The following is a 26,999-nucleotide window of genomic DNA, read 5'->3' as shown; positions in this document are numbered from 1 at the left end:
TCAGCTCATAGTGAGAGTTAAGATGAGTCTTGGCTGTAAGGAACACAGAACTTGACTTGTATTTCCTTTTTCCCAGGTGGTTATCAAATAAGCAGCTGTTGCATTTTAGCTCTGGCCTCACAGGACAGTTAGATTGTACACGTTTCCTTATAGAAATATCTTATCTACATTGGGCTACAGCGTCATAGTTTATCATTTATTATTATTAATTTTATCAATTAACTTTTAACCTTTGTCTTATTTTCAACTTGGCCAGTTATGTTGAAGACCGGAAGAGTTCCAGTAATGACAAGTCCAAGTTCCTAAAATAGATTCAGAGAGAAAGGCAAATTAAAATTTAAGGTTTGTCATAGTCTATTAAGTAACCTTTGATATCTGACACTGCATTTAAACTCACTTTATAAAGAGCCCCCCCCCCAAAAAGTGATTTTAAAAGCTTATTTTTAAAAAATCAATGAAAACATTTTATTAATAATCAGGAAGTATTTGGCAATTTAAGAAATATGCAATAGCTATAAGAACATTTGAAGACCTTAAAAAAAAAAACTTTACGTTAAATTGCCCTATATATTCCAATAACCTTCCTCTTCAGCTTTTATACACAATGTAGATCTGCCTAATATCAGGGACTTTATAAACACAGTGTAGTAAAATATCTTCCAAATTGTTTATCTTCCTCTATTGTAGTTTCATTTTTTCATGTCTTAAACCAAAGGCGTCATGCTAACTCATAAATGGATGCAACATAACAAAGAAACATGCCATTGGCAGAAGGTTTCTGGGATGTTCTAGGTAAATATTAAACTGCTCAAAAGAAATGACATTGCTTTACAATACTTCTAATAAAAATATAACTTTTTTTTACATAGAAATTGATGTAGAATTACGATAAGTTTAGTCATGAAGCAGTTTACCATAACAAAGATAATGGTATCCCACTAATCAGCATGTAATTTCCAATATTCAACACATCTATCAAGGTTAACTGAATTGAATTGATTATAAGTTAGAAATTGCTTTTTAAATGACTGCTTTGTGCCTCAATTACATATTTACCACTGCTTTGTGTTAAAAACATTTTCAACAAAACCACTCTTTAAACACTTTAAAAAATATCAAACATTTTGAATTTACTAAACTGAGAAAGTCAGTAATATTTTTGTGTGAATAATGACTCCAAATCCAAATCTCATGACCCTTGCTCTGATTTCGGAAACAGCAAGTTCTCACGGAGAACTTGCTATGATTTATAACAGACTATGATTTATAATTGTGCCTGGGGAACACCAAAACAATGGGAACTGCATTATTGAGGGAAGACAATCAGAGAAACTTTCAACAAAACAAGATACCAAGTCACTTGGGACAAAAAATTAAGTAAACAAATATACATGGTTACATGAGTCTAAATATATTGGCTCTCTACTTAGTACTAAGCAAGGACAGTGCCGATGAGAACATCCTTCATTAAATATGTACAAAAATAGTCACAATAAAAATTTCCTAAAACTGCTATCCCCAATATAATTCAGTAAAGAAACATTCTAGGGACATTTTGAAAAATTATGACTGCATAATTTTAAAAAGGTTATCATGGTACACAAAAAGCTACGTATGAGTGCTATCTTTTTCTTTGCATCACTTTTGTGTTTATACAGAAATACATAATTTGCTTCCAAATATGGTAATAAGTGTGCTAAAATGAAATACTAGACTTCAAGCATATTACAAAAAAAATGAAGAAACCCATTGGTGCCCAGATTCTACGTTCTCCTTTTTAGTAAGCAGACAAAAAAAACAAAACCTACTTTATTACTAGGAACTATACAAATTACTAGAGCACTAATAGATTAATAAATGTAATTTCTGTGTGCTGAGAACTGGATATTTTCCTAGTGCCTGAGTCCTTTCATTTCTCTTCATGATGAAGTATTTTACTTTTGATCTAAAATAGAACCTATTTACATTATTTCCTTAAGTGCATGATTACTACCATAGAAAATCTTAGAGAGTATACTAAAAAAAGTGCTATACTTTATCAATTTAGCAGAGAAGTGGTATTAATAAACCTACTGTGTATCAATAAATTGGCAATGAACTATTAGAAAATAAAAATGGTTTTTCAAATAGCATTTGAAAATAGCATAATGAGAGAATACATTTAACAAAAGATGTCAAAAACTTCCTTTAAAAATGATAAAAATCAAAGCTCTAAGTAAATAAAAACATGTACCATATTTATGGATTGGAGCACCCATAATTGTTAAGATGTTAGTTATCCTCAAATTAATCTTTAGAATCAATGCAACCTTTCATATTGATATTTAATTTTTAATTTTTTTAATTGTAAGCTAGTGCTTTTTTTACAGAATGCTAAGCAACTTTTTTTTCCCCACCATCATTCTTTGACTTTTTTCCCCTTCACTGTTCCTCTTAACCTCAGAAACATCACTTCAGTTATTAGTGTCCACTATTTTTTATAAACACTTTATTTTGCTGAATTGTCTGCAATGTATATGTCATAAACATTGTGAAGCACATAGTTATATATAATTATTAATATTCATATTATTATCTTACTCTCATTTCTGTTGTTGTCTCCCATTACTTCTAAAAGTGTCTTAACTATCATTCCTACAACATTTGCTCAGCTTCTATAACTACCCCTCCTTTGAGTGGATACTATTTTCCATCACCAATTGCAGAAACCGTAATGCACTCATACATTCAGCTAAAAGCTCACTATCTTTTTACCCTTACCCTACTCTATCCCCAAATACAGGATTTTTTTTTCCTCATGAATTTCCAGCACTATTCATTTTTATCATTCTATTAATTACATTCTTTCCTGGAAATTTTTCAACCTTTCCTTCTTAATAAATCTGTAATTTGACTAGTACATATGTTGAATCTGCTGTGTGCCTCATTTTTACTATATTGGAAATACCAGGTGAACTAATTAAGGAAAATTAATGCTCTTTATCTACTGAGTAGGAAATTCACATAATTTACATTTTTGTCTTTTTTTACACTTACTGTCAGCTTAGAAAACAGTATATTTATAGCCAAAGTTTCTTCATCATGCTATTTATACTACCAGTAAGAAACTTACCAACAAGACAGACATGCTGGCTAATGAACTTCTGGTCATAGCAGACATCAGGACATAATTATTGACTACTCCTATCATACTCTGCCCTGCGATGGATTTGGAAAAGCGAAACATTTCGAACACAACTTTGGGTGACCATGTAACCTTAAATAAATATGTGATGTCAAGAAGTAACCCTTGACAGTAATTTTAGCTAGTGCTTGAGGTAAGCAAGCTTCACTTTATCTTTCTTAGCGTGCAAGGCTGCTACTAATAGTCCTATTTTTCTTCTCGCTTCCTGTATATGTTTATTTTACAAGAACCAATGATAAGTAATTCTAAATGGATTGCATTTTGCCCTTTGGGTTCATCATTGCACTCAAAAAAGTACTATCAGCATAAAATTGAACTCCAAGTAGGAAAAATGGTTACTGAATCAACATTTGATTTTTGGGCTTAGTATTTTGATTCTCTCCAATAAAGTATTTTAGTAAAATCATTAATAAAGTCATCTCATGAGAATTAACCATTTGAGAAATTTTAAGTATAATTACTATCTATAACTTTAAAATTCACGAAGAAAACAATCACATTAGACAAGATTTGTCTACTTCAGTCCTATTGCCATTTGACCTGGGTAATTACTTGTTGAATGGGGGAAAGGGTTTCTATTGTAAGATGTTCCACAGCATCCTTGTTCTCTATCCATCCAGTGTCGGTAGCAACTGCTCCCCGGCTGACAATTCAATATATCTCTCAAGATTTCCAGATAACCTCTGGCTAACAAATTTACCCAACTGAGAACCACTGCTTTCAAATATAGTTGAATACCAAACCAAAATTTCATTTGTACTATGCTCATTCTCACATGTTATTTGAATTTGTTCATAGTTATTTTTCATAACCACCTAGGGTCAAATCAAAACCAAGATATTATTAATGAAGAAGTGACTAGTTTTGTGGTAATTTCAGATTACAGTAAGATTTTGCATATCTAGATGCACATACTTCGGAGTTTTGGTAGTCTATCTTGGTTACGGAAGCTAGCCATTCTTTGGCTAGTGGAAATCTACATTTAAAATATTTTCTTCAACATTCAGGCGCAAAATCTGTAGGACTAAATGCTAATTCACATGACTTTTCAACATTTCTTATACAAAAGGCCAATAATTTATTTAAATGCTACAAATCCAAACTTCTAGGTTGGCAATTCTACATTCTCACTAGATCAACTAGAAAATAACAATTTACATGTATAGTGCTCTCCTACACACAAATGTAGGATTTTGTGGTAAATGGCCTTAACTCCAGCAAAAAGGATGTAATAGACACAACTTCAGAAAGAGTTAAATGAGTAAGTGTTATGCAGAGAGAAAACTAGAAGTTAGCCATTTGCTTTGTAATGAGGCTCTGACTGAACAGGCAACTTCTTACCAGAGCATCCAGGTACACATTTGTCCACTGAACTTGCTTAGCCTTGTCTCCTGCTAAAACCATTGGTCTGCCCAGAACATCCAGATATTCCTATTAAAAAAAAAAGAAAGAAAGAAAAGTAAATGCTTGAAAACCAAAACTGTCGTATAAAGAAAAAATATTTTCACATCACAGATGAAAAAATCATCTAAATATGAAAAATGAGCATGGAATCAAAATTATGAAGAGCATAAGTATACAGTCATTTAATTCCTACTTTGGGACTACATAAATGATATGTCTACATTCTTTGAATCAACAATATTTGACTTATATTATTTATAGAATATATCTACTCCAGTTTTCTTCTAGAAACTATCAAAATGTTCTTTTTCTGAGGTACAGTCAGTGATAAGTGAAATACGTTCCTTGTGAATTGTTTTATGTTAATCTAAACTATTTAGGGCTCTGTGATTTAGTGGATGGAATTGCACAAATTTGAAATAATAAAGCAGCCACATACTTGCTTTCATATCACAGATTTTTGGCTGAAACTCAAAACTACATTTAAACATATCAAAAAATAAATGAAATACTGTGCCAATTCTAGACATCAGACTCAAATACAGCTGCTGTTTCATTTCAACATTCAACATATTCAGTATTCATTTCCACAAATGCCAAGTTATTCATGCTAAATTTTGACTTAGTCTATTTTGTGGATCCTCAGTGATGTTTCAAATTGAGTAATGATTTTTAAAACATGATTTATGAATATTAAAAAAATATCCATTTAATGAATTCAACTCAGGCATGTTTTCTACTGACTTGTTACAAAGTACTTCTTTTTGTAATTGTATTTTAAACAGGTAAATAGATCTACAAGGGTGATTTATATTTAAATTGTGACCAGTCCATAATATAATAGCCCATATATAATTTTTAATTTTCCATGATGTACCATAAAGAAGCTCATTGAGATGATTTGCAATACAACCAAGGACAAATTAAATTAAATGATATGAGATTGTCAATACATTTTATTTTATTTAACATCTGAGAAAAAACAAAATACTCATTTTTTTACCTGAGATCTGGGTGTTTGTAAACACTTGAAACCTTAATGAAGTAAACCCAATACACTGCATGGTACTCATCAGTCTGTCACAAAGATAACATTATGGATCATTTTTCATTTTAATCCCTTTTCTCCATATTGAGCATATCTGAAGCAGAAATTTGTTATGTTTTTTAAAATAATTTCCATGAGTTTTAAACAGCCATACCTGAGTGTTGATTCTTATAGCGCCAATGGAAGGAATTTCATAATAATAACCTGAAATATATACACACACATATTTATTTGTATATAATTATTATGATGGAGGCCCACACATTATTTTATGATTTTGATAGAAAACAGAACTTTTATTCTAATTCAGTAAACATTAAAAAATTGACATCACTGATAAATTGTTAAAATGTTAATCTAACCTATTTAGGGCTCGGTGACTTACTGATTATTGACAACAATCTTGTCAACAAATAATCAATATTGAGAACAAAAGCACAGCTTTAGGAGAAGTACTGCTATTTGTTTTAGATGTATCTTACTGTAAAGCACTAAGGAATCTGGGGTCATTAAAATTATTCTTTTCAAGAATCACTTAATCATGGCACCTGATACTTAATATATTTAGGTATAATATTTGCTTACGTGAAGCATACAGTATAAATTTTCAAATAGCATCTTTTTTCCTTCCCCCACCCCTGCCAAGTACAAAGTAAATGCAGTTTCACTACAAAAAAAAAATTGCATGGCTGAAAAATATATAAGATATTTGAAAAATAGTAAGTCATTCCCTTAGAAAAATGTACCTATGTCACACTTTCATACCTGTTACACAAAATTCAAATATTTAATTTATGTAAAACTTCATGTCAGCTTATATTTGATACATAGCTTTATGTATCATTAAGTAACATATATCTCTTTCAAATGTACAACAGTATCATCACATGTCTGCATTTTTATAAAATGTACTACCAATGTCAAAGTTTGTTGTGTTTCTGAGTTTTCTCTGTAAAAAAAAAAAACTCCAACATCTTATTTGATTTCTACAAAAATTAGCCGCAACTTGAGGTTAAATAATATGTACAATAACAACTATCAAATTACTTCTCTTCTAATAAAATGTGGTCAAGAAATCAGATCTGCTACCTTTGTTTTCACAGGCCATCCACTGAATGGGTCCTCTGTCATAATTATGCTGACCAACTGAAAATGTGAATACACGTACCTGGTAAAAGAAAAGCAGAAAATTAAAATTAAAGGGCAAAACAGAGTGAAAAAAACATTGATTAATGAGACAAGAAAAATGGAGCCTAGTATGATATTCAGGAAAGCACCAGAGGGAAACATAATCTATTCTCATCACAGATTTCAGTCACTAAGTGTCAATTAGCACTTGGGTGCCCTGCACACTATCACCATCCTATGGCAGGATCAGGAGGCTGTCATGAGTACAGCTGGCATTGTGATCCAACCCAATTTTACCTATCTCATCTGATTAAAACATAATCCACACTATGCAAAAAAAGAAGTTTCCCTGTTTCATACGTATGTGGTTATAAATATAGAGAAAGGAGGTCGTTATGCCTTATTTTCATTTATGGCATTTAAATACAGAAATGGTTTCACTATTTTCAAATCATGGATCATGGAAATTTTTAGGATATAGACATGATTATGATGTTATTTGTAGTACCCTTCTATAAAAGATATCACATTTATAAGTAAGTATTTTAAAGTTTCTAAGGTTTTAAGAGGGAGTTTAAATACCAACTGTTTCTAACAAGTTCACTTAAAATATAAAAATATTTTAAAACTCAAGAGTTTTAAATTGTAGTAACTTAAATATAAGAAGTCACTGAATTTGAATAGTATGAATGTGTAAGGGATTCATTCAATGATGTCAACAAATATTCCATGAAATAACGGTTCAACAGGTACTGATTTTAATTGACTTTGTAATCTCAGTAAACCAGTATTCTAACTTCAACATTTTAGCTATTTCTAAAGATAAACATGCAGAAACTCACTCTGCCATAAATTCATGTTCTGGTTTGAACTATGTTAAGAGCTTTTCCCTAATTCATGTCGATTGACTGTTTGAATTGACATGTTCTAATTGTTTCGCCTGTTTCAACTTTTGCACAAGATTCCAGAGCACAAACCTCAAAAGGGCTTTCACATCTGTTCTCTGTCCTTTCACTGGTCTGGCCACACAGAGATCACATCATAACAATCTCTACCCCAAAATGTACATTGAGGATGTTGCTGTTTCACTTGTAAAGTTTTATGTGAGCGACTCGTGTGCAGGTTTACTTAGCTAGTTACATTGAAGCATTTGGTGAACACATCTGAGCTTTAATCACCTCAAATGGCAAGGGCAAATGCCTGCTTCTAGGTGACTCACTCTTTCTCTCTCCCTCAAAATACAGCCATTTCATTTACTTTCATTCTACAATTGGGTCATTTCGAGGGCTGTCTATATAATTTGAAGTAATGTTACTCCTGACATAGTTGAACTTACTACTCCTTTCTGGAAATATTTTTAAAAGCAGGTTGACCACACTGATAATTCAATTAAACTGCCGTACCTTAAACAACAGACATGAATTCGGGACAAAGAAATACTCCAGATGCTCCAGAAAGCATTTGGGAATCACCCTTTCACAGTTAACACTTGAGAACATGTCTCAAATTTTCAGTTTAAAGCACTGTTTTGTCTAGTTCGTCTTGCTGCCACAATAATGTTCTAGCAAAATACTTTTCCAAAAATGCTTCTCGGTAAAAAAGGACCAAGTGAGAATAAATGAGTTATATCCATATCTATTTAAAGGCAGGTATTTCTAAAAAAATTAAAAATAGCCTACACTTAGATGTACACTGAATGATTATTTTGAGTGATGTCCTTAAGGTAGTCCAAATAAACACTTAGCTCAGTCAAGTAACTGCACTATTAAGAAAATGTTTGCTAATTGTTTCTGTACAAAAGTTTGACCTAACCCTGTGGTCTGGGGAACCTCTCAGAGGGCATCCAAACTAAGGAATTCAGGATCACAGGTGGTGACATATGTATTCTGCCACATTGTAGTTTTATACAACTGCCTTATCACAAGCTTCATAAAATCTTTCCACTCTGGGGCTCTCCCTGGTGGCACAGTGGGTTAAAGCACAGCACTGAAAAGCAAAAAAGGCACTTCAGCATGAGTTCGATCCCCGCCTGCCCGGAGGTGATCCACATGGCGTGGCAGACCTCTCCTGACCCGCCCGCTGCTCCCCTCAGCAGTGTACTTCTACCATCTGCCTGTTCTGCTCCCCACTCTGTCTCTGGTGAATCCTTTCACTGCCCCTGCACCTCTGGCCTGTACCCCAGTTCTGCATGCATAGATAAATAAATCTTAAAAATAAAAAAAAATTTTCACTACACCTAAAGTGGATATAATTAAATAAATACATGAATATATATTTAATGATTTTAAAATTTTTAGAGTATTCTAAAATGAACTCATATGTTTACATCTGGTTAATAAAAAATTTAATATAAACTAGCAAAATTTAAAATTTTTTTCTCATAATAATTAAAAATCAAAGTAGAACTTATTTTGGTTCCAGTTTCATGTTGAATTTGGCTTTACTTTACAATATTTTAGCTAATTATAAAGAATTGTAAACACTTTATTTCATAAACATGCACCATACATACTATTTGGTACATGTACATAAATAATACAATTTTAAAGATTATTTTCGCACATCAACTTCCCACTTTAAAGTGTACACTAGCCATATTCCTCTATAGTATACTATAGTACTGCCACCCTGTGGCATAACTAATGAACTAACTCTAAAGTTCCAAATATCCAAATCCTGACATGATTACTACCCCTCCACTGTTCTCATTTTCCACTTCTTAAGATTTATAATTCCCGTTTAGCTATAATTGGGAGTAGAGGAAAAGTAAAGTGATTTCTGGAAGTATGCACAAATTAAAAATCAATTTACAACCTCACACAAGTTGTGTAGTTTTAGCTATGCAAGTATGTACGTTTAGTACATACTTCAAAATGTTCACCTAGAACAGGCACATATGAGCCATATATACCAAGAGATGGAATTGAAACTATTCTTCATTATGCAGGCACCAGATCTTCAATAGAAATAGCATGGCCATGTAGTACTGAATATACCATGGGCCGAATTAAACAATACCAGCCTACACTGTTATATTTATCTCAAGTATTGTAGTGCCTAATGCCAAAATGGAATGATTTATTCAATGAGAAGAATGTGTAGCATCAAAGCTACCTTACATTTCATTATTTGGACAGATCCATCATAATTCTGGCACAGCAAATTCCTAATATTTTTTATTTTATGTCATGCATATTTGCATAATAGAGTAAAACTTCTAGCAGATATAAAGGATACTTATTAGACTTATAGTATTTATATATACTGCATTATTCTTGCAGAATAAAAAAAAAATTCTCTGAATTCCTGACCCATGCTTAGTTAAATGAACATGTTCACAACAGCAATAGTAATTTATGAGAATAACTAATAAATTTAAATTTAAGACAATTAAATGTCAGTTTATTCTTAGTGGGAGATTATTTTATATATATATATATATAACACATACACACATATAATTTGCCTTCACTTATTTCAAAAGACAATTTTCTCTAAACAGAACACTGTGATTCCAATAATCTAAATTGCTATGTCAACCCTGACCTATTTGATGAAAGAAAATTTAACAGCAAATTTGTTTATTTAAAATGTTTTACTGATTTTCTCCTCATAGTACACCACTGGTTTACAACTATATCCTACAGCTCTGAACTTCTTCTGCTAATCTTTCTATTTTGTTTTGTTTTGTTTGTTGAAGACTAAAATACTTGTCTTCAATTAAGATTTTTCCAAAGCCACAGGGTCAACCTATTTTAAAAAACCATAGGAATTTCTTGTTTCCCAGCAGAACTCAGTTACTGGAAACTGTCACCTCAACAATTATCAGTTATCCAGAGTTCAAGTTTAATTTGCAATAGGCAAATCTCCAAGGATTAATGGAAATGAGACTATGAAGCAAGAAAGCCAATAAAACTGAAATAAAAACTTGCTATCGAAACATGTTAGAAAAAATGATGTCAGAAACCCTTTTAATAATTTACTATGTATACTAAAATTTTTGGCATTAAGCCTATAATAATACTAGATTAGAGTGAATATTTTAGGAGAAAATTCTACATGGTTTCCATAATTCAAATATATACCAGAATCTGGAATGTTTGCATAACCTGGATCTCTACTTTTGCAGCATTATGAAATAACGTGTCAACAATCACCTTTCATGATTCATTGCATAAAACCTCAAGATCTGAGAGATACTTGCTATCTACACAGTTTTGATGGTTTTAGTCCTCTTTAGCTTGTAAAGTAGTGGGAAGCCATGTCCCTTTGCAGTTAAGTCTCACTGCCTGAGAAGGAAGCTTCTGGACAGGCAGCACACAATTGGCACCACTTCAGGGCAGCCCAGGGGGAAGACAGAGATGGACAACCCACCAGGGCATTCCACATAGGTAATGAAATTTGGACTGTGGAGCATTTGTATTTTGACTCTGTCACTTATTATCTGAATGACTTTTAACGTGTTATTTTTCTCCATTTGTTTTTCTTATTTCCAATCAGGAGTGATGGCGATGAATGCTTCAATTGTATGATTAGTCCAGTTGGGCCTGAAATGATACATGTAAAAATTTTAACGTGCATGGCCAATAGAAGCCTAATAATTATCTGCTATGACTATGAAGATGATGATGACAATAATGGTTATAAGCACCTTCTGTAGCCTGCCAGGTTTCACTGAGGTAACACTTTCCACTAGTACAATGCTAATCTCTCGTGTCTCAAAAAGAACTTAATTCAAAATAACGCCCTGTTCAGTAACCATTTTGACTTGCATTATTCCATTTCTAATAGGCTCTAAGGGAGTGGGGTCAATACTGTACACTGGCCCTTGTGTACATACGAGAAGGGATTAGAAGACTTCCCTGGTGACTCAGGCAACAATTAACCAGTGACTGATGAATTGATTCAAGTAAGCACACATAACTTTCAAAAGGAAAATAAAGTGCAGGGTCATGCAGGTCTTGTTATGCATGGTCTTAAAGAACGGCGCTGATCTTTCTCTTACGTGTCTTACATGTGGGAGGGAATGTAACACAGGCATGCATTTTTGGAATTAGTCACCTTTTCATTATAACAAAGTAACTGAGGGTTCTCCTTCCCTCTGCGTGTGTTGGTAGGATTTGATAAAGAAGGAAGAAGTGATAGGCACAATGCGTGTGCAGCCAATCTCCAAGCCTGTGAAGACTACAGTCCTCTGAGAGGTCAGAAAATAAGCTATATGCCAATGGTTTTACAAGGCTTTTCCTGGTAATGCTAAATCCTTCACTGACACTACTCATGAGGATATCCATGAAAACCAATGTGTTGGGTTGATGAGGGTGAATGAAAGTTGCCATTAATACAATTGTTTTTTAGGCAAACTTCAGTCTCCTAACTTTCAAGTTGATATGCAATTTAGGAACATTAATTTCCCTCTATATTCCAAATACAATGGGGGGGTAAGTGTTTAAATTTTTTTAAAGAAATACAAAGCTACTGAGTTTTCCTAATGTTTACAAATTTCTGATAGTTAAACTTAGGAGCACATTTGTGCCATTTTTACCGATCTATTGGACATGTTAGCAAGTATTTAGCAACCACTGTGCATCACTGGGCCTCTAAGGACTCTGGCAGCTTTACAAACCAACACAACTCTGGCTTCATGGAACTTTTTATAAAGGGATTAGTCAAAAAGTGAATAGAAACACCTAACATAAAAAAATGGTTAAACTCAGAGAAAGAAGATACAGAACTAGAAAATGATAAAGCGGGTCTGGGGATGAGGTACTGACAACTCCGTAAAGACTGTGTGAGGAAACCACCTCCGCAGAAGTAGATCGCAGCAGGCTTCATATCAGAAAAGGCAGCCGCCACATGAAAGACGAGAACAGAGCCCCTTTTCTGTGCTCTTCATGTAAGACAGCGGGCCTTCCCAGTGCTAGGTGAAACAATGCTACATAAAAAGATTCCAGGGCATGTTTCTACACTCTGAGATTGATGTTGAGTTACATATATGGGTTTTACCTCATTCTCATTAGAACTGTTTTATTTATTAAACTAAAGACTGTGTAACATGTATGGGCATACTATAACTCAAACCTCAAAAGAATTTGTATGGTAAGATTTTCCTTAGAGTCATCAATATTAATTTTATTTTTAAAAGAAAGAACTATAAATAGCCATCAGAAAAGAGAATGTAAGCCCAGACACATACACAAACAAACCACACCTTTTAAATCTCACTATGAACATGGCCAAGGCTACACAAGCATTATCATCTTTGTCAATATCCCAGCAAAAGTAATATATTTGATTTTTATGAACAAAGGTATAGATTCTAAAGCTGAAAATCATCTGGAAACTGTTGAAAATACCAATTACTTGAATGAAACATTTCACTAGTGCACTATTGAATGGTATTGAATAAGGCTGCAGCTATTCCATCCTAAACATGCTCTATCTCATAGAATATTTTACAAGGACAAATTCCTTTCATTAGCATATGCCTGGAAATTTCTTCCAAAGGCATAATTCACCATAACGGAGAAGCCAGGCATGAGAAACAGCAATGGATTGTTTTCTGTCAATTATTTCCCCCATATCTATTGAAGAGCTAATGGATAACTTTTAGTCTAATTATAATACACACACACAGATTTAGGCATTTGTATAAAATGTCAGATTCTTGTATCTAATAGTACTTCCAGATATACTACACCCAAAATATCAACAATAAAGTAGACCAAGTATACCTCAAAAAAAAAAACTTTAGGTTCTATTTCTGTGTGCTTTGGATTTATCAGAAAAACAGAAAAGATTCTGTCAATCATTTTTTTTTAATCTTAAAAAAGCTTTATAACTTAAGCCATTTTTATTCTTTTATTTTGAAAATTATTCCACATCAATCATATGCTTCTTTCCCCCATTCATTCTTCTCATTCAATTCACTAGTTATTTTGAAAATTTCAATAATTTGGAATACCTTTTCACTTTTGGATTAAGTCTGAGAATTAAACTAAGAGTCAAAGAACTATTTTCTAGCTGGCAGGACAACTATAAGTGTGTCTCCACAAACCACTACTTTTGCTACTTTACAGAAAGTCAAATATCTTAAATTTTGCCAGGTCTGGGAGTTATCTTTCAACTGTGGGTCTGGTTTTACTTTCCTTTATTCATTTGTTTGGACACTAAGATAGAGTTCACTTTAGTTTTGGCACCATTTTAAGGAAGGCTCGTGTGTGTGTGTGTGTGTGTGTGTATGGGTGAACCCTGAGGAATGGCATTGCTTCAGGTACAGATTAGAAAGTAAATGCATTTTAATTTGCAACAGCTGTGTGACGAGATTAACATGAATTCCATTTTAAAGCTGTACCTATCTATAATCAGGCAGATTAATTCCCAAGAGTAGTTTATTCTGCAAAAGAGCCCGAACATTTTGTTCTCATTCTCAAACCTTTTGACCTCATTAAATTGCGTGTGTATCTGCAGCCTCATTCATCAGGCTTCCAGATAGACCTCATCGCACCTACCTGGGCTGCTCTGAATGACTTCTTTAAATATTATAAAATTACACTCACTTTTTTGTCTTTGTTGTATTTGTTAAATATCTCTTGAGCTCTCTCTTCTCCTCCATCCGTGAACAACATGATGATCTTATTGCAGTTGGCTCGGGAAACATTATACTGTTAAAAAAAAAAAAAAGTATAACATTTAAAACAAAAAATAAGGAATAGCAATATGGAAGACCATGAACAGGATGCTCAATAAAACTCTCCTAAGAATCACTTTTTGAATAGGCCAGGCCCACCCTATACAACTCACTCCAAACATTCACAGATTTTGGTTCCACTGGGTCTTTTATTAAATGTTACTTTAAAGTGAGAACTTTTTGACACTGTGTTTTAAATTCCAATCTCCCTCCCAGGTTGCCTAGAAGAGTACCCTGAACTTAATAACCTCTCAGTAACTGATTAATGAGCGGACTTCAAATGAATTAATGTTCATTGTCAATTTTATGTCCCTATAGTTCATAGAAACAAATATTGACTTACAAATATTTTCACGGGTATTTCTAATCCACTTACAAGCATTACTTTCTTACTTCCTTTTTTTTTTAAGATTTATTTTTATGCATACAGAAATGGGGTACAAGCCAGAGCTACAGGATGGCAAGAAACTTCACCAGAGACAGAGTGGGGAGCAGAACAGGCAGATCGACGAAGTACACTGCTGGGTGGAGCAGCAGGTAAGGCAGGAGAGGTCTGCCGCCGCCATGTGGATCACCCCCAGGGCTGTGGATCAAACTCACCAAAGCGGCTGCAGCTCTCTTGCAGCGCAGCGCTTTAACCGTCTGTGCCACCAGGGTGGGCTCTTACTTCCTTTTTCATCCTTCATACCCATTGCTCTTATCTATGTCTTTTAATAACAGTGTCTATTCCCAGAATATCCTCATATTCTCTCTCAATCTACCACACATTTTCTAACCTAGACAGTTTCAATTTCAATGTAAATCCTCTCTTATTTTTTTTTATATTTCCAAAAACTTTTAGACATAGAACTAGCCATACATAAACACCACAGTATTACTAAAATGAATAATATGGAATGTTGGACTTCATTGAGATCTACAATCATAATCTCAGCCTTTCCACTGTTGTGTTTGTGAAAGTATAGGGAAAAAGAATCTCACTATTTAGAGAAAGCTTAGTTTCTTTGAAATTGTCAACCATCTAGCTGATGATGTTCAATGAAATTAAAGTGAACTTAATGATTGTGAACTTTGTGACACTCAAATTAATGAAAGAAGAAATCTCTGAAATTAATTTCATTTAACCTAGTCATCTGAAATGATATCAATTCAACATGAACTCAATATAAATTACTGAGATTATATACGTAGTTTTCTTTCACAGTAAGTCTCAGCTTTTGGTGTATATTTTATACCAACGTAACATTCAGTTCAGACCAGACACATTTCCATAGTGTTCAACAATCACAAATGATTGTGGTTATCATCCTGAACACCATAACCCTGGCCTTTAAAACTGTGTTTTTATTTTCAAGCCATAATTTTCGTGCTGAGCTGATTCTCCTGAATCTGAGCTAACTGTAGGTCTGTACTCTTACCTATACCTCAAGGAAAATAAACCCCACTTTCTGTTGTAAAGGTTAACAAAGACGACATTTTGCTTTACTGATAAAAATTCTGTTTCAAATCATCTCACCCCACTGATTAGGCCATTTAAACACTGGCTGTTCAAGTTTTTAACCAAGCATTGTGAAAGCACAATATTAGCTAAAATAGTTTGCCACATTTAAAGCATGACTCCTACATTTCAAGATAATTATCTGAAAATATGACTATACATAGTTACATATTTTATCAAGATATTTTTGTGAAAGTTGTTGAAATCCCTCAACTAAAAGTAATTTCTTTGATAATTTGAATTTTTTTTTCTTTTTTAGTTTAACTACACAAGCAGTATCTGCAAACACTGCAGCTAGCTCGTGTCAATCCCCGGCCAGGGAGCTGACACACATGGTGTGGCAGACTTTTCCTATCAGGCCCGCTGCTCCCCTCAGCAGTGTAGTTGAATCAATCTGCCAGTTCTGCTCCCCACTCTGTCTTTGGTGAATTGTCTCACCCCCTCTCCTGCACCTCTGGCCTACACCCCAGATCTTGTATGCATAAATAAATAAATCTTAAAAAGATACCAAGTCCTAGAAAACCTGATTATTAACAGAAACAAAATTTTAAGAAAAGTATATTTTTCAAAATAAAGAAATGCACGACACAAAGAACACATGGAAAGAAAATATATGAGACTTACTTCAGGAATAGCTGAGAACATCATGAAAATAGGAAGAGTATCTCTCAACCTGATAGTCCATTCAATTTATAATTAATTTATAATTATAATTGAAGGTTTTGAACAGCTGTTTTATTGATACACATACATCACTTAATACATCTACACACCTATTCATTTACCAAATATCCTTTTCTCTATGATCTGCAATACGGAACTGTTCTACCTCCTTACTTATCTAACCAAATCTATGAAATATTCCCTCTTCAAACTCAACACCTCTGAACCTTTCTATCCTCTTTCTATCCTCACACTCTGTCTTTAGATCCTGGGCTACCAGTTGTTCCACTTTAGAGAACTTACCATTATCAAATCCTGCACCCCAGGGTAGCCTCTGTTACCACACATACTATGTAATCTCTCTTCATTCAATCCCCATTCCAAGGTTTCTACACTAACTTACCTCACATCACTTATTAGAAACCTGGATTCTGGTACTATACATTTTGCTCCCAAACACATGATGAACTGACACGTCCCCATTCTCTGTATTGCTGCGTCCCAGCGTCTGACACCTGCAATTCTGTCATTGTGCTTCATCACCTCCCGGTCCTTCGCTTTTATTGAAAGTGCTTTGTTATCTGAATGGATTCCCCATCTCTCATCAATCTACTTGGATGCAACTCATTCTTCAAACTCCTGTTTTTCCAGAAAATGCCTACTTTGACTTCCTTAGGCTAAGCTGGTCCCCGATGTTCCTGCAATACTCTCATTGTCCGGTAGCATGGGGTAGGTCTGCATGGGGAATGACGATTGAGTGAGTGAGGCTGGACCTGCTTGAGAGTAGTGATCATATGTACTTTTGCTATTCCGGCATTAGGAACACGGTTGGCTATTGTAGGTTCTCAACAAATACTGACTGAATGAACAAATGAATGAATTAATCAATCAGCTGTTTTAAAAAAATTGATTAGACAATTTACTTAGGGAGGAACAAAGTCTGATTTGAAGAAAAGAGCAGAAGCTTCACCAGTGGCTCAGCAAATAGGACAGGGATTATGAGCTGATTCTGTACCAGACATGAGGTTGTTAGTTACAGTAAAAATATCCTTGACTCTCACTAACCTAACAGTGTACAAGGGCAAGCCTCTGCTTTCTGTTAGGTTCCATGGTGATCCTTTCATAACCCTCTGCTACACCTGCAAATGTGACAGCCCTGTCCACTGTGTAAGTGTGGGTACCACAGTATAGAGAGGTCAGGCCTGTGCTGTCACCTCTGTGGTGATGTTGCCCCTTGGGGATAGCTCTGTTCCCCTCTCAATCAGTTCAAAATGAAAGAGAACCATGGTCATTTGAAAATGCTAGACCACCACGTATGATATGTAGATAGTATAGCAGTCAGCAGGCATGCCGAAGTCTGACAATGTTCTTGCAGATAAAAGTGAAATTTTTAACCAGGAGAGTTTACTGAGGAAGGAATTCCTAGATGAGAACTTACTTTCTTGCTCTACTTAATACCTACTATTTGGACCCTTCTGTATATTTAATAACAAATGAAAGGCATGATCTTAACAACCAGATTAGTGACAATGAAATATTTCTAACAGCATTTGATGACTGAAAACACAAGTTTCCAGATAAATATTATGGCACTTGAGACAGAAAGACGTTGATATTCTAAACATGTCAACTAAGTTTCGGGTGCTTGTTAAAATTACTTAATTTGACCTTCCTGGTGACACAAGGGATTAAGTTTCAGCTCTATGAAGCTACCAGCAGCCACTGTAGCAAAGGCTTGATCCCTGGCCAGCGAGCTGCCCTCTCCTGTCTCACTTGCTGCTCCCGTCAGCAGTATATTTCAATCAATCCATCTGTTCTGCTCCCCACTCTGTCTCTGACTAACCTTCTTATCCCCCTCATGCCTCTAACCTACACCCCAGCTCTTGTATACATAAATAAATGTTTTAAATAAAATGATTTATTTTTATTTATTCTTTGTAGCTATCATTTAACTATCTTACAATTATTTTTTGAACATAGTTTGCACAAAATTATGCTATGCAAGAGAAAAAGAAAATGTGTTTTGTATAGCTTCATTTTGTAATTTAAAATTAAAAATAGTTCAAATGTTTCCAATGTCTGGATATATCTGCTTTCTGGATCTATAAAAAACAGCACTGTTATCTACCGTAGTAGATATCAGTACAAATCAGGTTGTTGAAATTCATAGTCTACAATTCAAAAATAAGAAAGAAAAGGGAATAGTACTGATACTTACATTAAGCAGCTGTTCAAAAGCAAAACTAAAACCCTTCTTATAATCTGTGATTCCTTTTGCTGTGATATTATTCACGGCATCTTTCAGCACTTTCTTATTTCTTACATTTGCTTGGACAAGGTGCTGAAAACAGCTTACATCCTGGGCATTGCTGTTAAACTGCAAAAAAAAAAAAAAATTAAATATGTATGAGAAAATTAAAACCAATCATGATTTTTTGTGGAATTTATGTTTCATGCTTCTTAATGGCATTGCATTACTTCAGCTTTCAAGAAAACCAAGCAGACTGGTAATAGAGGTACCCCTAGGTATCAAATACTAATTTTAAGACAAGCCCCCAACTCATACTGTAATCCTGAAACTTGTTTTCCCAGATTCTAAATCTAGCACTTGAATTATGTGCAATTCCTCCAGCTCTCATATTGTATGTGCACTTACGTCAAAAGAAACCAACAAAAAACCGTTAAGTAAAAACCAACAAGATATTTCTGCATCCAGAAAAACTATCATGGCATGGAGAAACTGAGCATTTCACCTTTCTCTATGGAAAAGTCAGGCATGAAAATGGCCTGTGGAACACCAAGAACAGAGAGGTCAGAAGCCTGGAAATGGGACAAAGGTATTTTCTATGGTTTTAAAATAGGAAAACAATCTGAGAGAGCCAGGGGCTGGTGGGCATGCCACTCAGAGGTTCTGTAAAGAACACAGTGGAGGCGTGAAGACAAGGTGAAGGGCAAGCAGGTCCTTTGAGAGGCCCTACTGTGAGTGGTGGGATCCTGAGCAGCAACACAAAGCAAAAACAAGAGGAAAAAGTCCCAACAATTCAAGCCACACATTAAAAAGTTGAGAGTGAACACGGAATGAATTTCACCAATCCTATAGAAGGTATTCACAGATCTTATTAAGCATAACTGGTGTAGTATAAGATGATCCAGAACACTAAGTTGAGTGGGACCAACCCATCATTTATTAATGTTTATGTGGATAAGTCCCTTATGTTCTTGGGTGTAGATTGTCCTATCTACAAAATGAGGGTAATGATAAAAATATACATGCTACAAGGTGAGGTGCTAAATATAGTTCTCCATCAAAAATGTATAATTATTAAGATCAGTGTATCACAGCCAAATTACCAATTTTCTAGGTGATTATATATTTTCTAAATATAATCCATCATTCCTGTTCCTTGAAAATCACTGAAATAAAATTATAGACTGTGTAATTTGTAATTCATCAATCTAATAAGCAAAATATTTCCTCCCATCAGGTTATATACCATGAATTGTGACAGGAGCTAGTTTTGTGTCTTCAAACATTAATTATTGTGGGATGCACATACATGTACACAATCCACACACATATCTGACCACTTTTATGGTGATTTCTATTAGTATATGTTGAACTTACTACATAATTGATCAATACATATCAATCATTTCCTCTGAGCAGAAGACCTACAAGAAAAATGTGATTGTATCCACAAGGAAACTTAAGCATAGAGAGGTTAAAAAACATATCGATAGTCACATAGCAAGAGATTCAGGATGCAACCAACATGACAACAGAAAAGTCTATGGTTTTAACTCTCCCCATACTTTCTCTCAATATATTACTATAAGTTATAATAATTCCATAAGGAAATATATTACTATTCTCCAGGAGACAATACCAGGGAAGGGGGACCCAATTTCAATTATGACTAGTTGGGGAAACGATCCTTCAACAAATATCATTCCTGCGGCTTCAGTGAAATGTTTTACTGAACAACATGGAGGAAGAACACTCCAGACAAATAGAACAATGGTGTAAAGGCTCTTAGGTTGGGGGTTAAATACCCTTAAGGAGGAAGATTTTTACCTGCCAAATATGAGAGCAAGTGCCAAGGATGGAGGGAGGGCCTACATCATGTGTCCGACACTATGCTAAGGAATTAGGTTTCCATTATGTTAAATGCAAAGTCACAAAGATTTTAATTCAAATACAAAATAATTTTAGTTCCCGTGGGCCTAAGAAATGAAACTAAGATGAACAAAACTTAATGGTAGGAGACTAACAATTAGGAGGTTACTATAGTAACTTAGTTAAAAATACAGTGCTTTATGTGTGGAGACGGCCAAAAAAAGCAGAATTCAAGCTCTGTTTTGGAGAAACAGACACTGGGACTTGGTGTGGACTGGGGATGTGGGATGATAAGGAAGAGGTGCCTGGGGCGACCAGCAGCTTCCAGTCATGGGTAGGCAATGGCCACAGGGCTAGAGGGATGAAGGGGCCAGGGAAACTTGAGAAGTAGGAAAGGAAGCACAAATTCAAATGAGAGTCGGCTTTCTATAAATGTGAGACAGCGAATGGACACATAGAAACCATAACATGTAAAGCATGGAACTCAAAAGTAGTCTTGGCTAAAGATTTAAAACTAAACAAAACACTTCAGTACAAGCATTTGGCCTAAAACCATGTGAATGAAAGTCAAGTAGAAGAGTTGCCCTGAGAAAACTTAAGTTCCCATGGAGGTAAGGAGACTGAACTGTCTTGGATGATAAGAGCAAACAGTACCAAAAACTCGGTAGCTTCACATCCTGCCCCATCCCATTCTTTCATCATGCTACTGTTTTTGATGATTCAACACAATCTTATACTGTATATTCCAGATGAAAAAATATAATAATCCCATGTTAGTAAGCAAATAAATAAAGCTCAGCAATATATTAGTAATAAAATACCTACTTTGCGAATTATTAAAAATGATTATAGTGAATACCATTAAGTGATTAAATTTGAGTCAGATAAAATTATAATTTATGCCAAAAATGAGCACTGAATAATGTATAACCTCTGTCTTTTGCTCTGCCTTGACTGATTTTAACTCAAAAAAGTAAAGCAGCTTATTAAGTCACTTTTATACAAGCCAATTACATGTAAATTCAATTCATTAAATACAAATTCATTGGTGTATAACAGAAGTACTACAATTACACTCATAAGAAAACACATAAATAATGCAGAGAAAGAAATAACTAAGTGTATAAGTCCCTATAGCAAAATTTTATTCTTCTAGAAAATAAGAATTACAAAATGTTCTAAGATAAACATATATTCCACAGACATCTTAAATTCATTTACTTTCAGACTAGAAAAAAAAATACAGGTTTATTTTCATAAACTGCAACTGCAAACTTTGGTAACATGTGTCACAGCGCTATTACCCCAAAGGCCTAAGTTCTATCCCAGGCCAGAAGGTGACCCACACATGGTGCAGCAGACCTCTTCTGTCTTGCCTGCTGCTCCCCTCAACAGTGTAGTTCGGTAAATATGCCTGATATCTGCTCCTCACTCCGCCTCTGGTGAATCCTCCCAACCTCAATCACCACGCCTCTGGCTTATACCCCAGTTCTTGTAAGCATAAATAAATTAAAAAAAAAAAAAAAGAAAGAAAACAAAAAGCAAAATAAATAACTTACGATTCCTTAGTTATAGAAAAATTGTTTAAAATTTAAATTAGTTTTTTGAATACACCTTTATGATCAATTTTCTCTTTTGGAGCTAAAAGAAATAATAGTGCAAAATTGTGGGTTCGGCCTGCTTTGAAAAGATCATTTTTTTTAATTTTATGAAATATCTTCCTTAAATAACTTTGCTATGCTCAAATTATATGTAGCACATTTAGATCATATAAATTACTTCAATTAAATATACTTAATAAAGTGCTGAGATCAGACAGGATAATCACAAATTATAGTATCAGAAGCGATCCACATTTTAGACACAAGATGGCAATGCAGTAAAATAAATGGGAAGTGAACTGTAGCGATAAGCCTCAAAATTTCAAGTTTCCTATTTTTATAGTAAATTTGCATTAAAAAATATGTTGGAAAGAAACAAAGTGATTCTCCCAAAACTCCGTTTCTCCAATAGCTGGCAACATTTATTCATCAACATGCATAAACACATACACACACATACTCACTGCAGTTAAGAATAATTTTAAGCTAATCTTAACCTATTGGCAAATTATTATCAGAAATTTATGCCAATTTATTTCATTCTCAAAAAATGAACATTTTTATTTGCCCAATTGTAAGCAAATGTCTGTTTGAATATTTTGATTACTTGAATTTCTTTGATAGCTAATTGAAACTTTGTCATTAACTACATGTAATCTTATCATTAAGCCCCCTTTTTGCAGTTTTCTGTTTACTTTCTAATTTAAACTCATGTGCATACCCTTTACTCTCAAAATATTTTCTTCTTAGGAAAAAAAAGGCCTTAATCAGGTAAATTGTGATGTACAGTTTCCACTAATATTTGGTAATTTTTTCTGTGAATTTTACATTTGGGTGTCTAGTCATGGCAGAATTATTCCCCCAATATAGGAGTTGACAATTAGATTGCGCTATTTTTCCAAATAGTCAATTTTCCCTTTTACTAAATATTTTGATTACTTGAAATATTATAATATAATATTATAATATTATAATAGTTCATACTCCAAATAATAAGACTTGGATATATAGAATTTTGAAGTTATTTTTTACATTCTTTAACAAATTTAATTTTTAATACTAATGATAAAAACAAACATGTTGAAATTTTCAAAAATACAGTACAAAAAACCAATTCATTTAAACTTCATGACTAGGATTGGTGCTGAGCATGACACCCACTGAAAAGGTGAGGAAATGAGGCTTAGAGTGCTAAGTGTCCAGTCACCCAGCAACCAGCAGTCAAAATTCCATCTCAAAACAAAAACTGACACTGGCTTTAAAAGCAGGACTAAGTTGCCATAACCTCTTAGGTTATTTTTTCACAATTGTCTATCTACCTACTGAAGTTTTGAGGTTTTTTTTTTTTTTTTTGGGTCCGGGTACATTTACATTTACCAATGCATTTGAAAAAAATTGATAACCACCCTTCAGGCAGTTTTCATTTCAGGAAGAATTATTCATTAGCTCCATATTTACTACTATGTAATCACTTCAAGTCTTTAAAAGGTGTCTTACATATACTCCATTGTGAAATATAAGTCCTAAAGATATTATGAAATTTACTACTAGTTAATTTATGATTTTAATTTTGATTAGAATTTATATTGCTACCCATGGAAAACCAGAGGTGTGGTCACCTCTCCACAATTGTAGACACCACCAAGCATATCTCTGATCCTCCATCTTTAAGTTGATGTTGTCCCTCCACACTTAACTGTTTGTTTCTGGTTTCCTTGGTCCATTTAGGCAGGAAAAAATTTGATTACATATAGTCCATTTTTTAAAATTCAATTTAGGGAAACCAGGTCAAGTCCAGACCCTATCTCTAATAAACATCAATGTCCACAATGATTTAATTATCTCTTCTGAGCTCTGTCCTTCCTTTCTGAAATAAATGTTTACTAGAGTATTTAGAAAGCCCTTCAAATTCTAAAATTATATCATTTGGCTCTCATAGTTTTCACTATTGAAAAAAATACAAAATGAGAATGATTAATTCTGTATTTGTCAAAAAAAAAAAAAAAAAAGAGTACCGAAAAAATATATATTGACAGGAGGAAAAAAAAAAAAAAAAAAAGAGTACCGAAAAAATATATATTGACAGGAGGAAGACAAATTATGTTTGCCTAACAACAACAACAAAAATCATTACCTATTAAAATCTTTGACAAATTATTAACTTCTTATGAAATGTTAAGTGGATTTCTAAATAAATTCATTGTATCATTTTTAATACATTTTGTTTATGTACTGATACAGAAAACTAAACCTCTAACGATGTGGACATTTTCAAACAATTGAGAGCACTATTCTTTCATTTCAAAAGTAATTTAGCTTCCTCATGCATCTCCACTTGACACTGACATCCTCTCAAGCATCTTTTAACCCACCATTGTGAAACACTGATGCAACAGCACCTGTCCCACTAGAAACATTGGCAGTTTATTCCCTTTTTTCCATCACTCTTGAGGTAGAATAATCACACCTACATTGTTCCAATTAGTATTATTTTTGATAGCCCTGCAGAAATTTGAATGCCAGTATCCAAAGATAAAATAAAATTATCACAAGTGTGATGATTATGGTTTAGTAACACTCTGATGCAGAACTCACCGCCAGGCTCCCTAGTTTCATGGTAACTGAAGTTGCTAACTTAGAGCATCATCCCTAGTTCAGAAAGGAGTAGTTGTGGTGTTGAGTGAATCTGCTTAATGAACACAAAGAGAATGCGGTATAGAAACTACTTTACAGTGGCTAATTAGCCCGAGGGTGATTCTGGCCATAGAAAAACACCAAGATATTTTATCAATGATGAAAATTTGGCATAAAATTCTGAGACCTATGTAGCGCTCAGCACTCAGTTCAGGTAGGACACTATACCTTCAATTGTTCTACATATGGCAATATTTAACCAAAACAATGGCTCCAAAATCAAAGCAGCATGCTTTTGTGGGGAGAAAGGAGCACAAGGAAAAATAAAAAACATCAAAAACAAAACAAAACAAAACAAAACAAAACAAAACAAAACAAAACAAAACAAAAAACCAGCAAGAGAGAAATGTTACCAAAAAAATAAAGGTAATATTAAGTAAAGTGAGAGAACAAGGGGGGGGGGGTGTTACTGGAGCACGGCTGAATTTGAGGGCCTCTCTCCTCAAATGTTTCCTTATCAAAGTTGGATGATCAACAGGGAAGGATCCAGATGCAGAATTATCAAGGCAAGACTCAGGAAACAAGTAATTTCTGATTTGTGCATATCTATGACACACACCTAGCAGAAAGGACAGAGCTTTTAAAGCAAGGTTCTTATCACTCATGAGTTCTCTTTAAATGTGAAATGGCATCTGGAAGCAATAAAAACACTAATGGAAGTCATCAAGTAGAGTTGAGGGAACTATATTCAGTCTACCTCAGCCATACTGAAATCTAACAAATACAGCTATTCATAATATTTGAAAATGTAGAAGCCCATAGTTATAATATAAATTAATAAAGATGAAACCTAGTTACAGGTCACACCTTTGAGTAGGAGGAATTTTATAAGGAAAAAAAAATCCTTGGCTTGTATTGTAAAGGGTACAATCATCATGGGTTCTTAACTAAATAGAAGAAAAGTGACTTCATTATCGGAAAAAATACCAGCATTTGAATTGAAAATTTATAATTGATCTTAACCTGTCACTTTATAATATGGGGCAAGTCTCCACAAAAGAGACAGTTTTTTTCTCAATATGATCAGACGGCAGCTCTTTTGGTAAATGGCACCTGGAAGTGCGAGGCTGAGCACATGGGTCACATTACAGTTAGCAGAAGGCTCAGCAGTGGAGGCTCAGGAGGTTGTGAAAGACATCTTTATCTCAGGCCTTTGCCCAATTCCTAAATGGGATTTTACTATTCAAATACTACACTACCAGTCTTTGCATTCTACTCAGTGCCTCAGTATAGTACTAATCTTTAATTTCCTTTGAATTTAAACTTGTTAAATAATTATGAGCAAATGTGATAGTTCAATTTCAACAGCCACGGGAAACCCTGCTCAAGTGATATTCAGGTTACTCAAGTCACTCACTCCACCTATACAAGACACTTGGAGATCTTTTTTATTAGTATTTCCTTTTTTTTTTTTAATCATTCTTCATTTTGTACATTAAAAAATATTTATGTATACAGAGCTGGGGTACACGTCAGAGGTGCAGGGGCAGTGATAAGATGGAGATGGAGTAGGGAGCAGAACAGGCTGACAGGGAAGTACACTGCTGAGGGGAGCAGCAGGAGGCTCAGGAGAGGTCTGCCGTGAGACCTCCGGGGTTGGGATGGAACTCACAATGAAATGGCGGTGGCCAGCTTGCAGTGCTGCACTTTAATCTTTTGTGCCAGTAGGTAGGGCCGATTTTGTACATTTTTCCATCTCATTTGTAGTCACGTGGACTTCCCATCACTATGGCCATCACCATAGTCCTGTGCCTTCTTTCCACCCCCATTTTTTTTTAAAGATTTATTTATTTGTGCATACAGAATTGGGGTACAGGCCAGAGGCTCAGGGGCGGTGAGAGGCATCGCCAGAGACAGAGTGGGGAACAGAACAGACAGATCGACGAAGTACACTGCTGAGGGGAGCAGCAGGCGGGTCAGGAGAGGTCTGCCTCGCCATGTGGGTCACCTCCGGGGCAGGTGGGAATTGAACTCA

General features: G+C 34.4%; 1 protein-coding gene across 3 annotated transcripts in view; it reads right to left on the bottom strand.

Annotated features, from left to right (window-relative positions):
- CACNA2D1 (calcium channel, voltage-dependent, alpha 2/delta subunit 1) overlaps nt 1-26,999 on the bottom strand; it is a 397,279-nt gene that overhangs the window by 60,434 nt on the left and 309,846 nt on the right. For 2 of the 3 annotated variants that reach the window (XM_004676889.2, XM_012720902.1), the window contains exons 11-16: nt 18,831-18,989; nt 14,321-14,425; nt 6,726-6,804; nt 5,791-5,840; nt 4,526-4,615; nt 231-302 (exon numbers count right to left, since the gene is read on the bottom strand). In XM_004676889.2, coding sequence (XP_004676946.1) covers nt 231-302; nt 4,526-4,615; nt 5,791-5,840; nt 6,726-6,804; nt 14,321-14,425; nt 18,831-18,989 — 555 coding nt within the window. Of the gene's footprint in view, nt 1-230; nt 303-4,525; nt 4,616-5,790; nt 5,841-6,725; nt 6,805-11,269; nt 11,312-14,320; nt 14,426-18,830; nt 18,990-26,999 lie in introns of those variants that run through there. The other variant, XM_012720903.1, reaches the window with a different exon arrangement.

This window comes from Condylura cristata, unplaced genomic scaffold, assembly GCF_000260355.1.
Source record: "Condylura cristata isolate star-nosed mole 26May11 unplaced genomic scaffold, ConCri1.0 scaffold00005, whole genome shotgun sequence".
Taxonomy (NCBI): Eukaryota; Metazoa; Chordata; class Mammalia; order Eulipotyphla; family Talpidae; genus Condylura; species Condylura cristata.
This window is presented reverse-complemented; position numbering and strand designations above follow the sequence as displayed.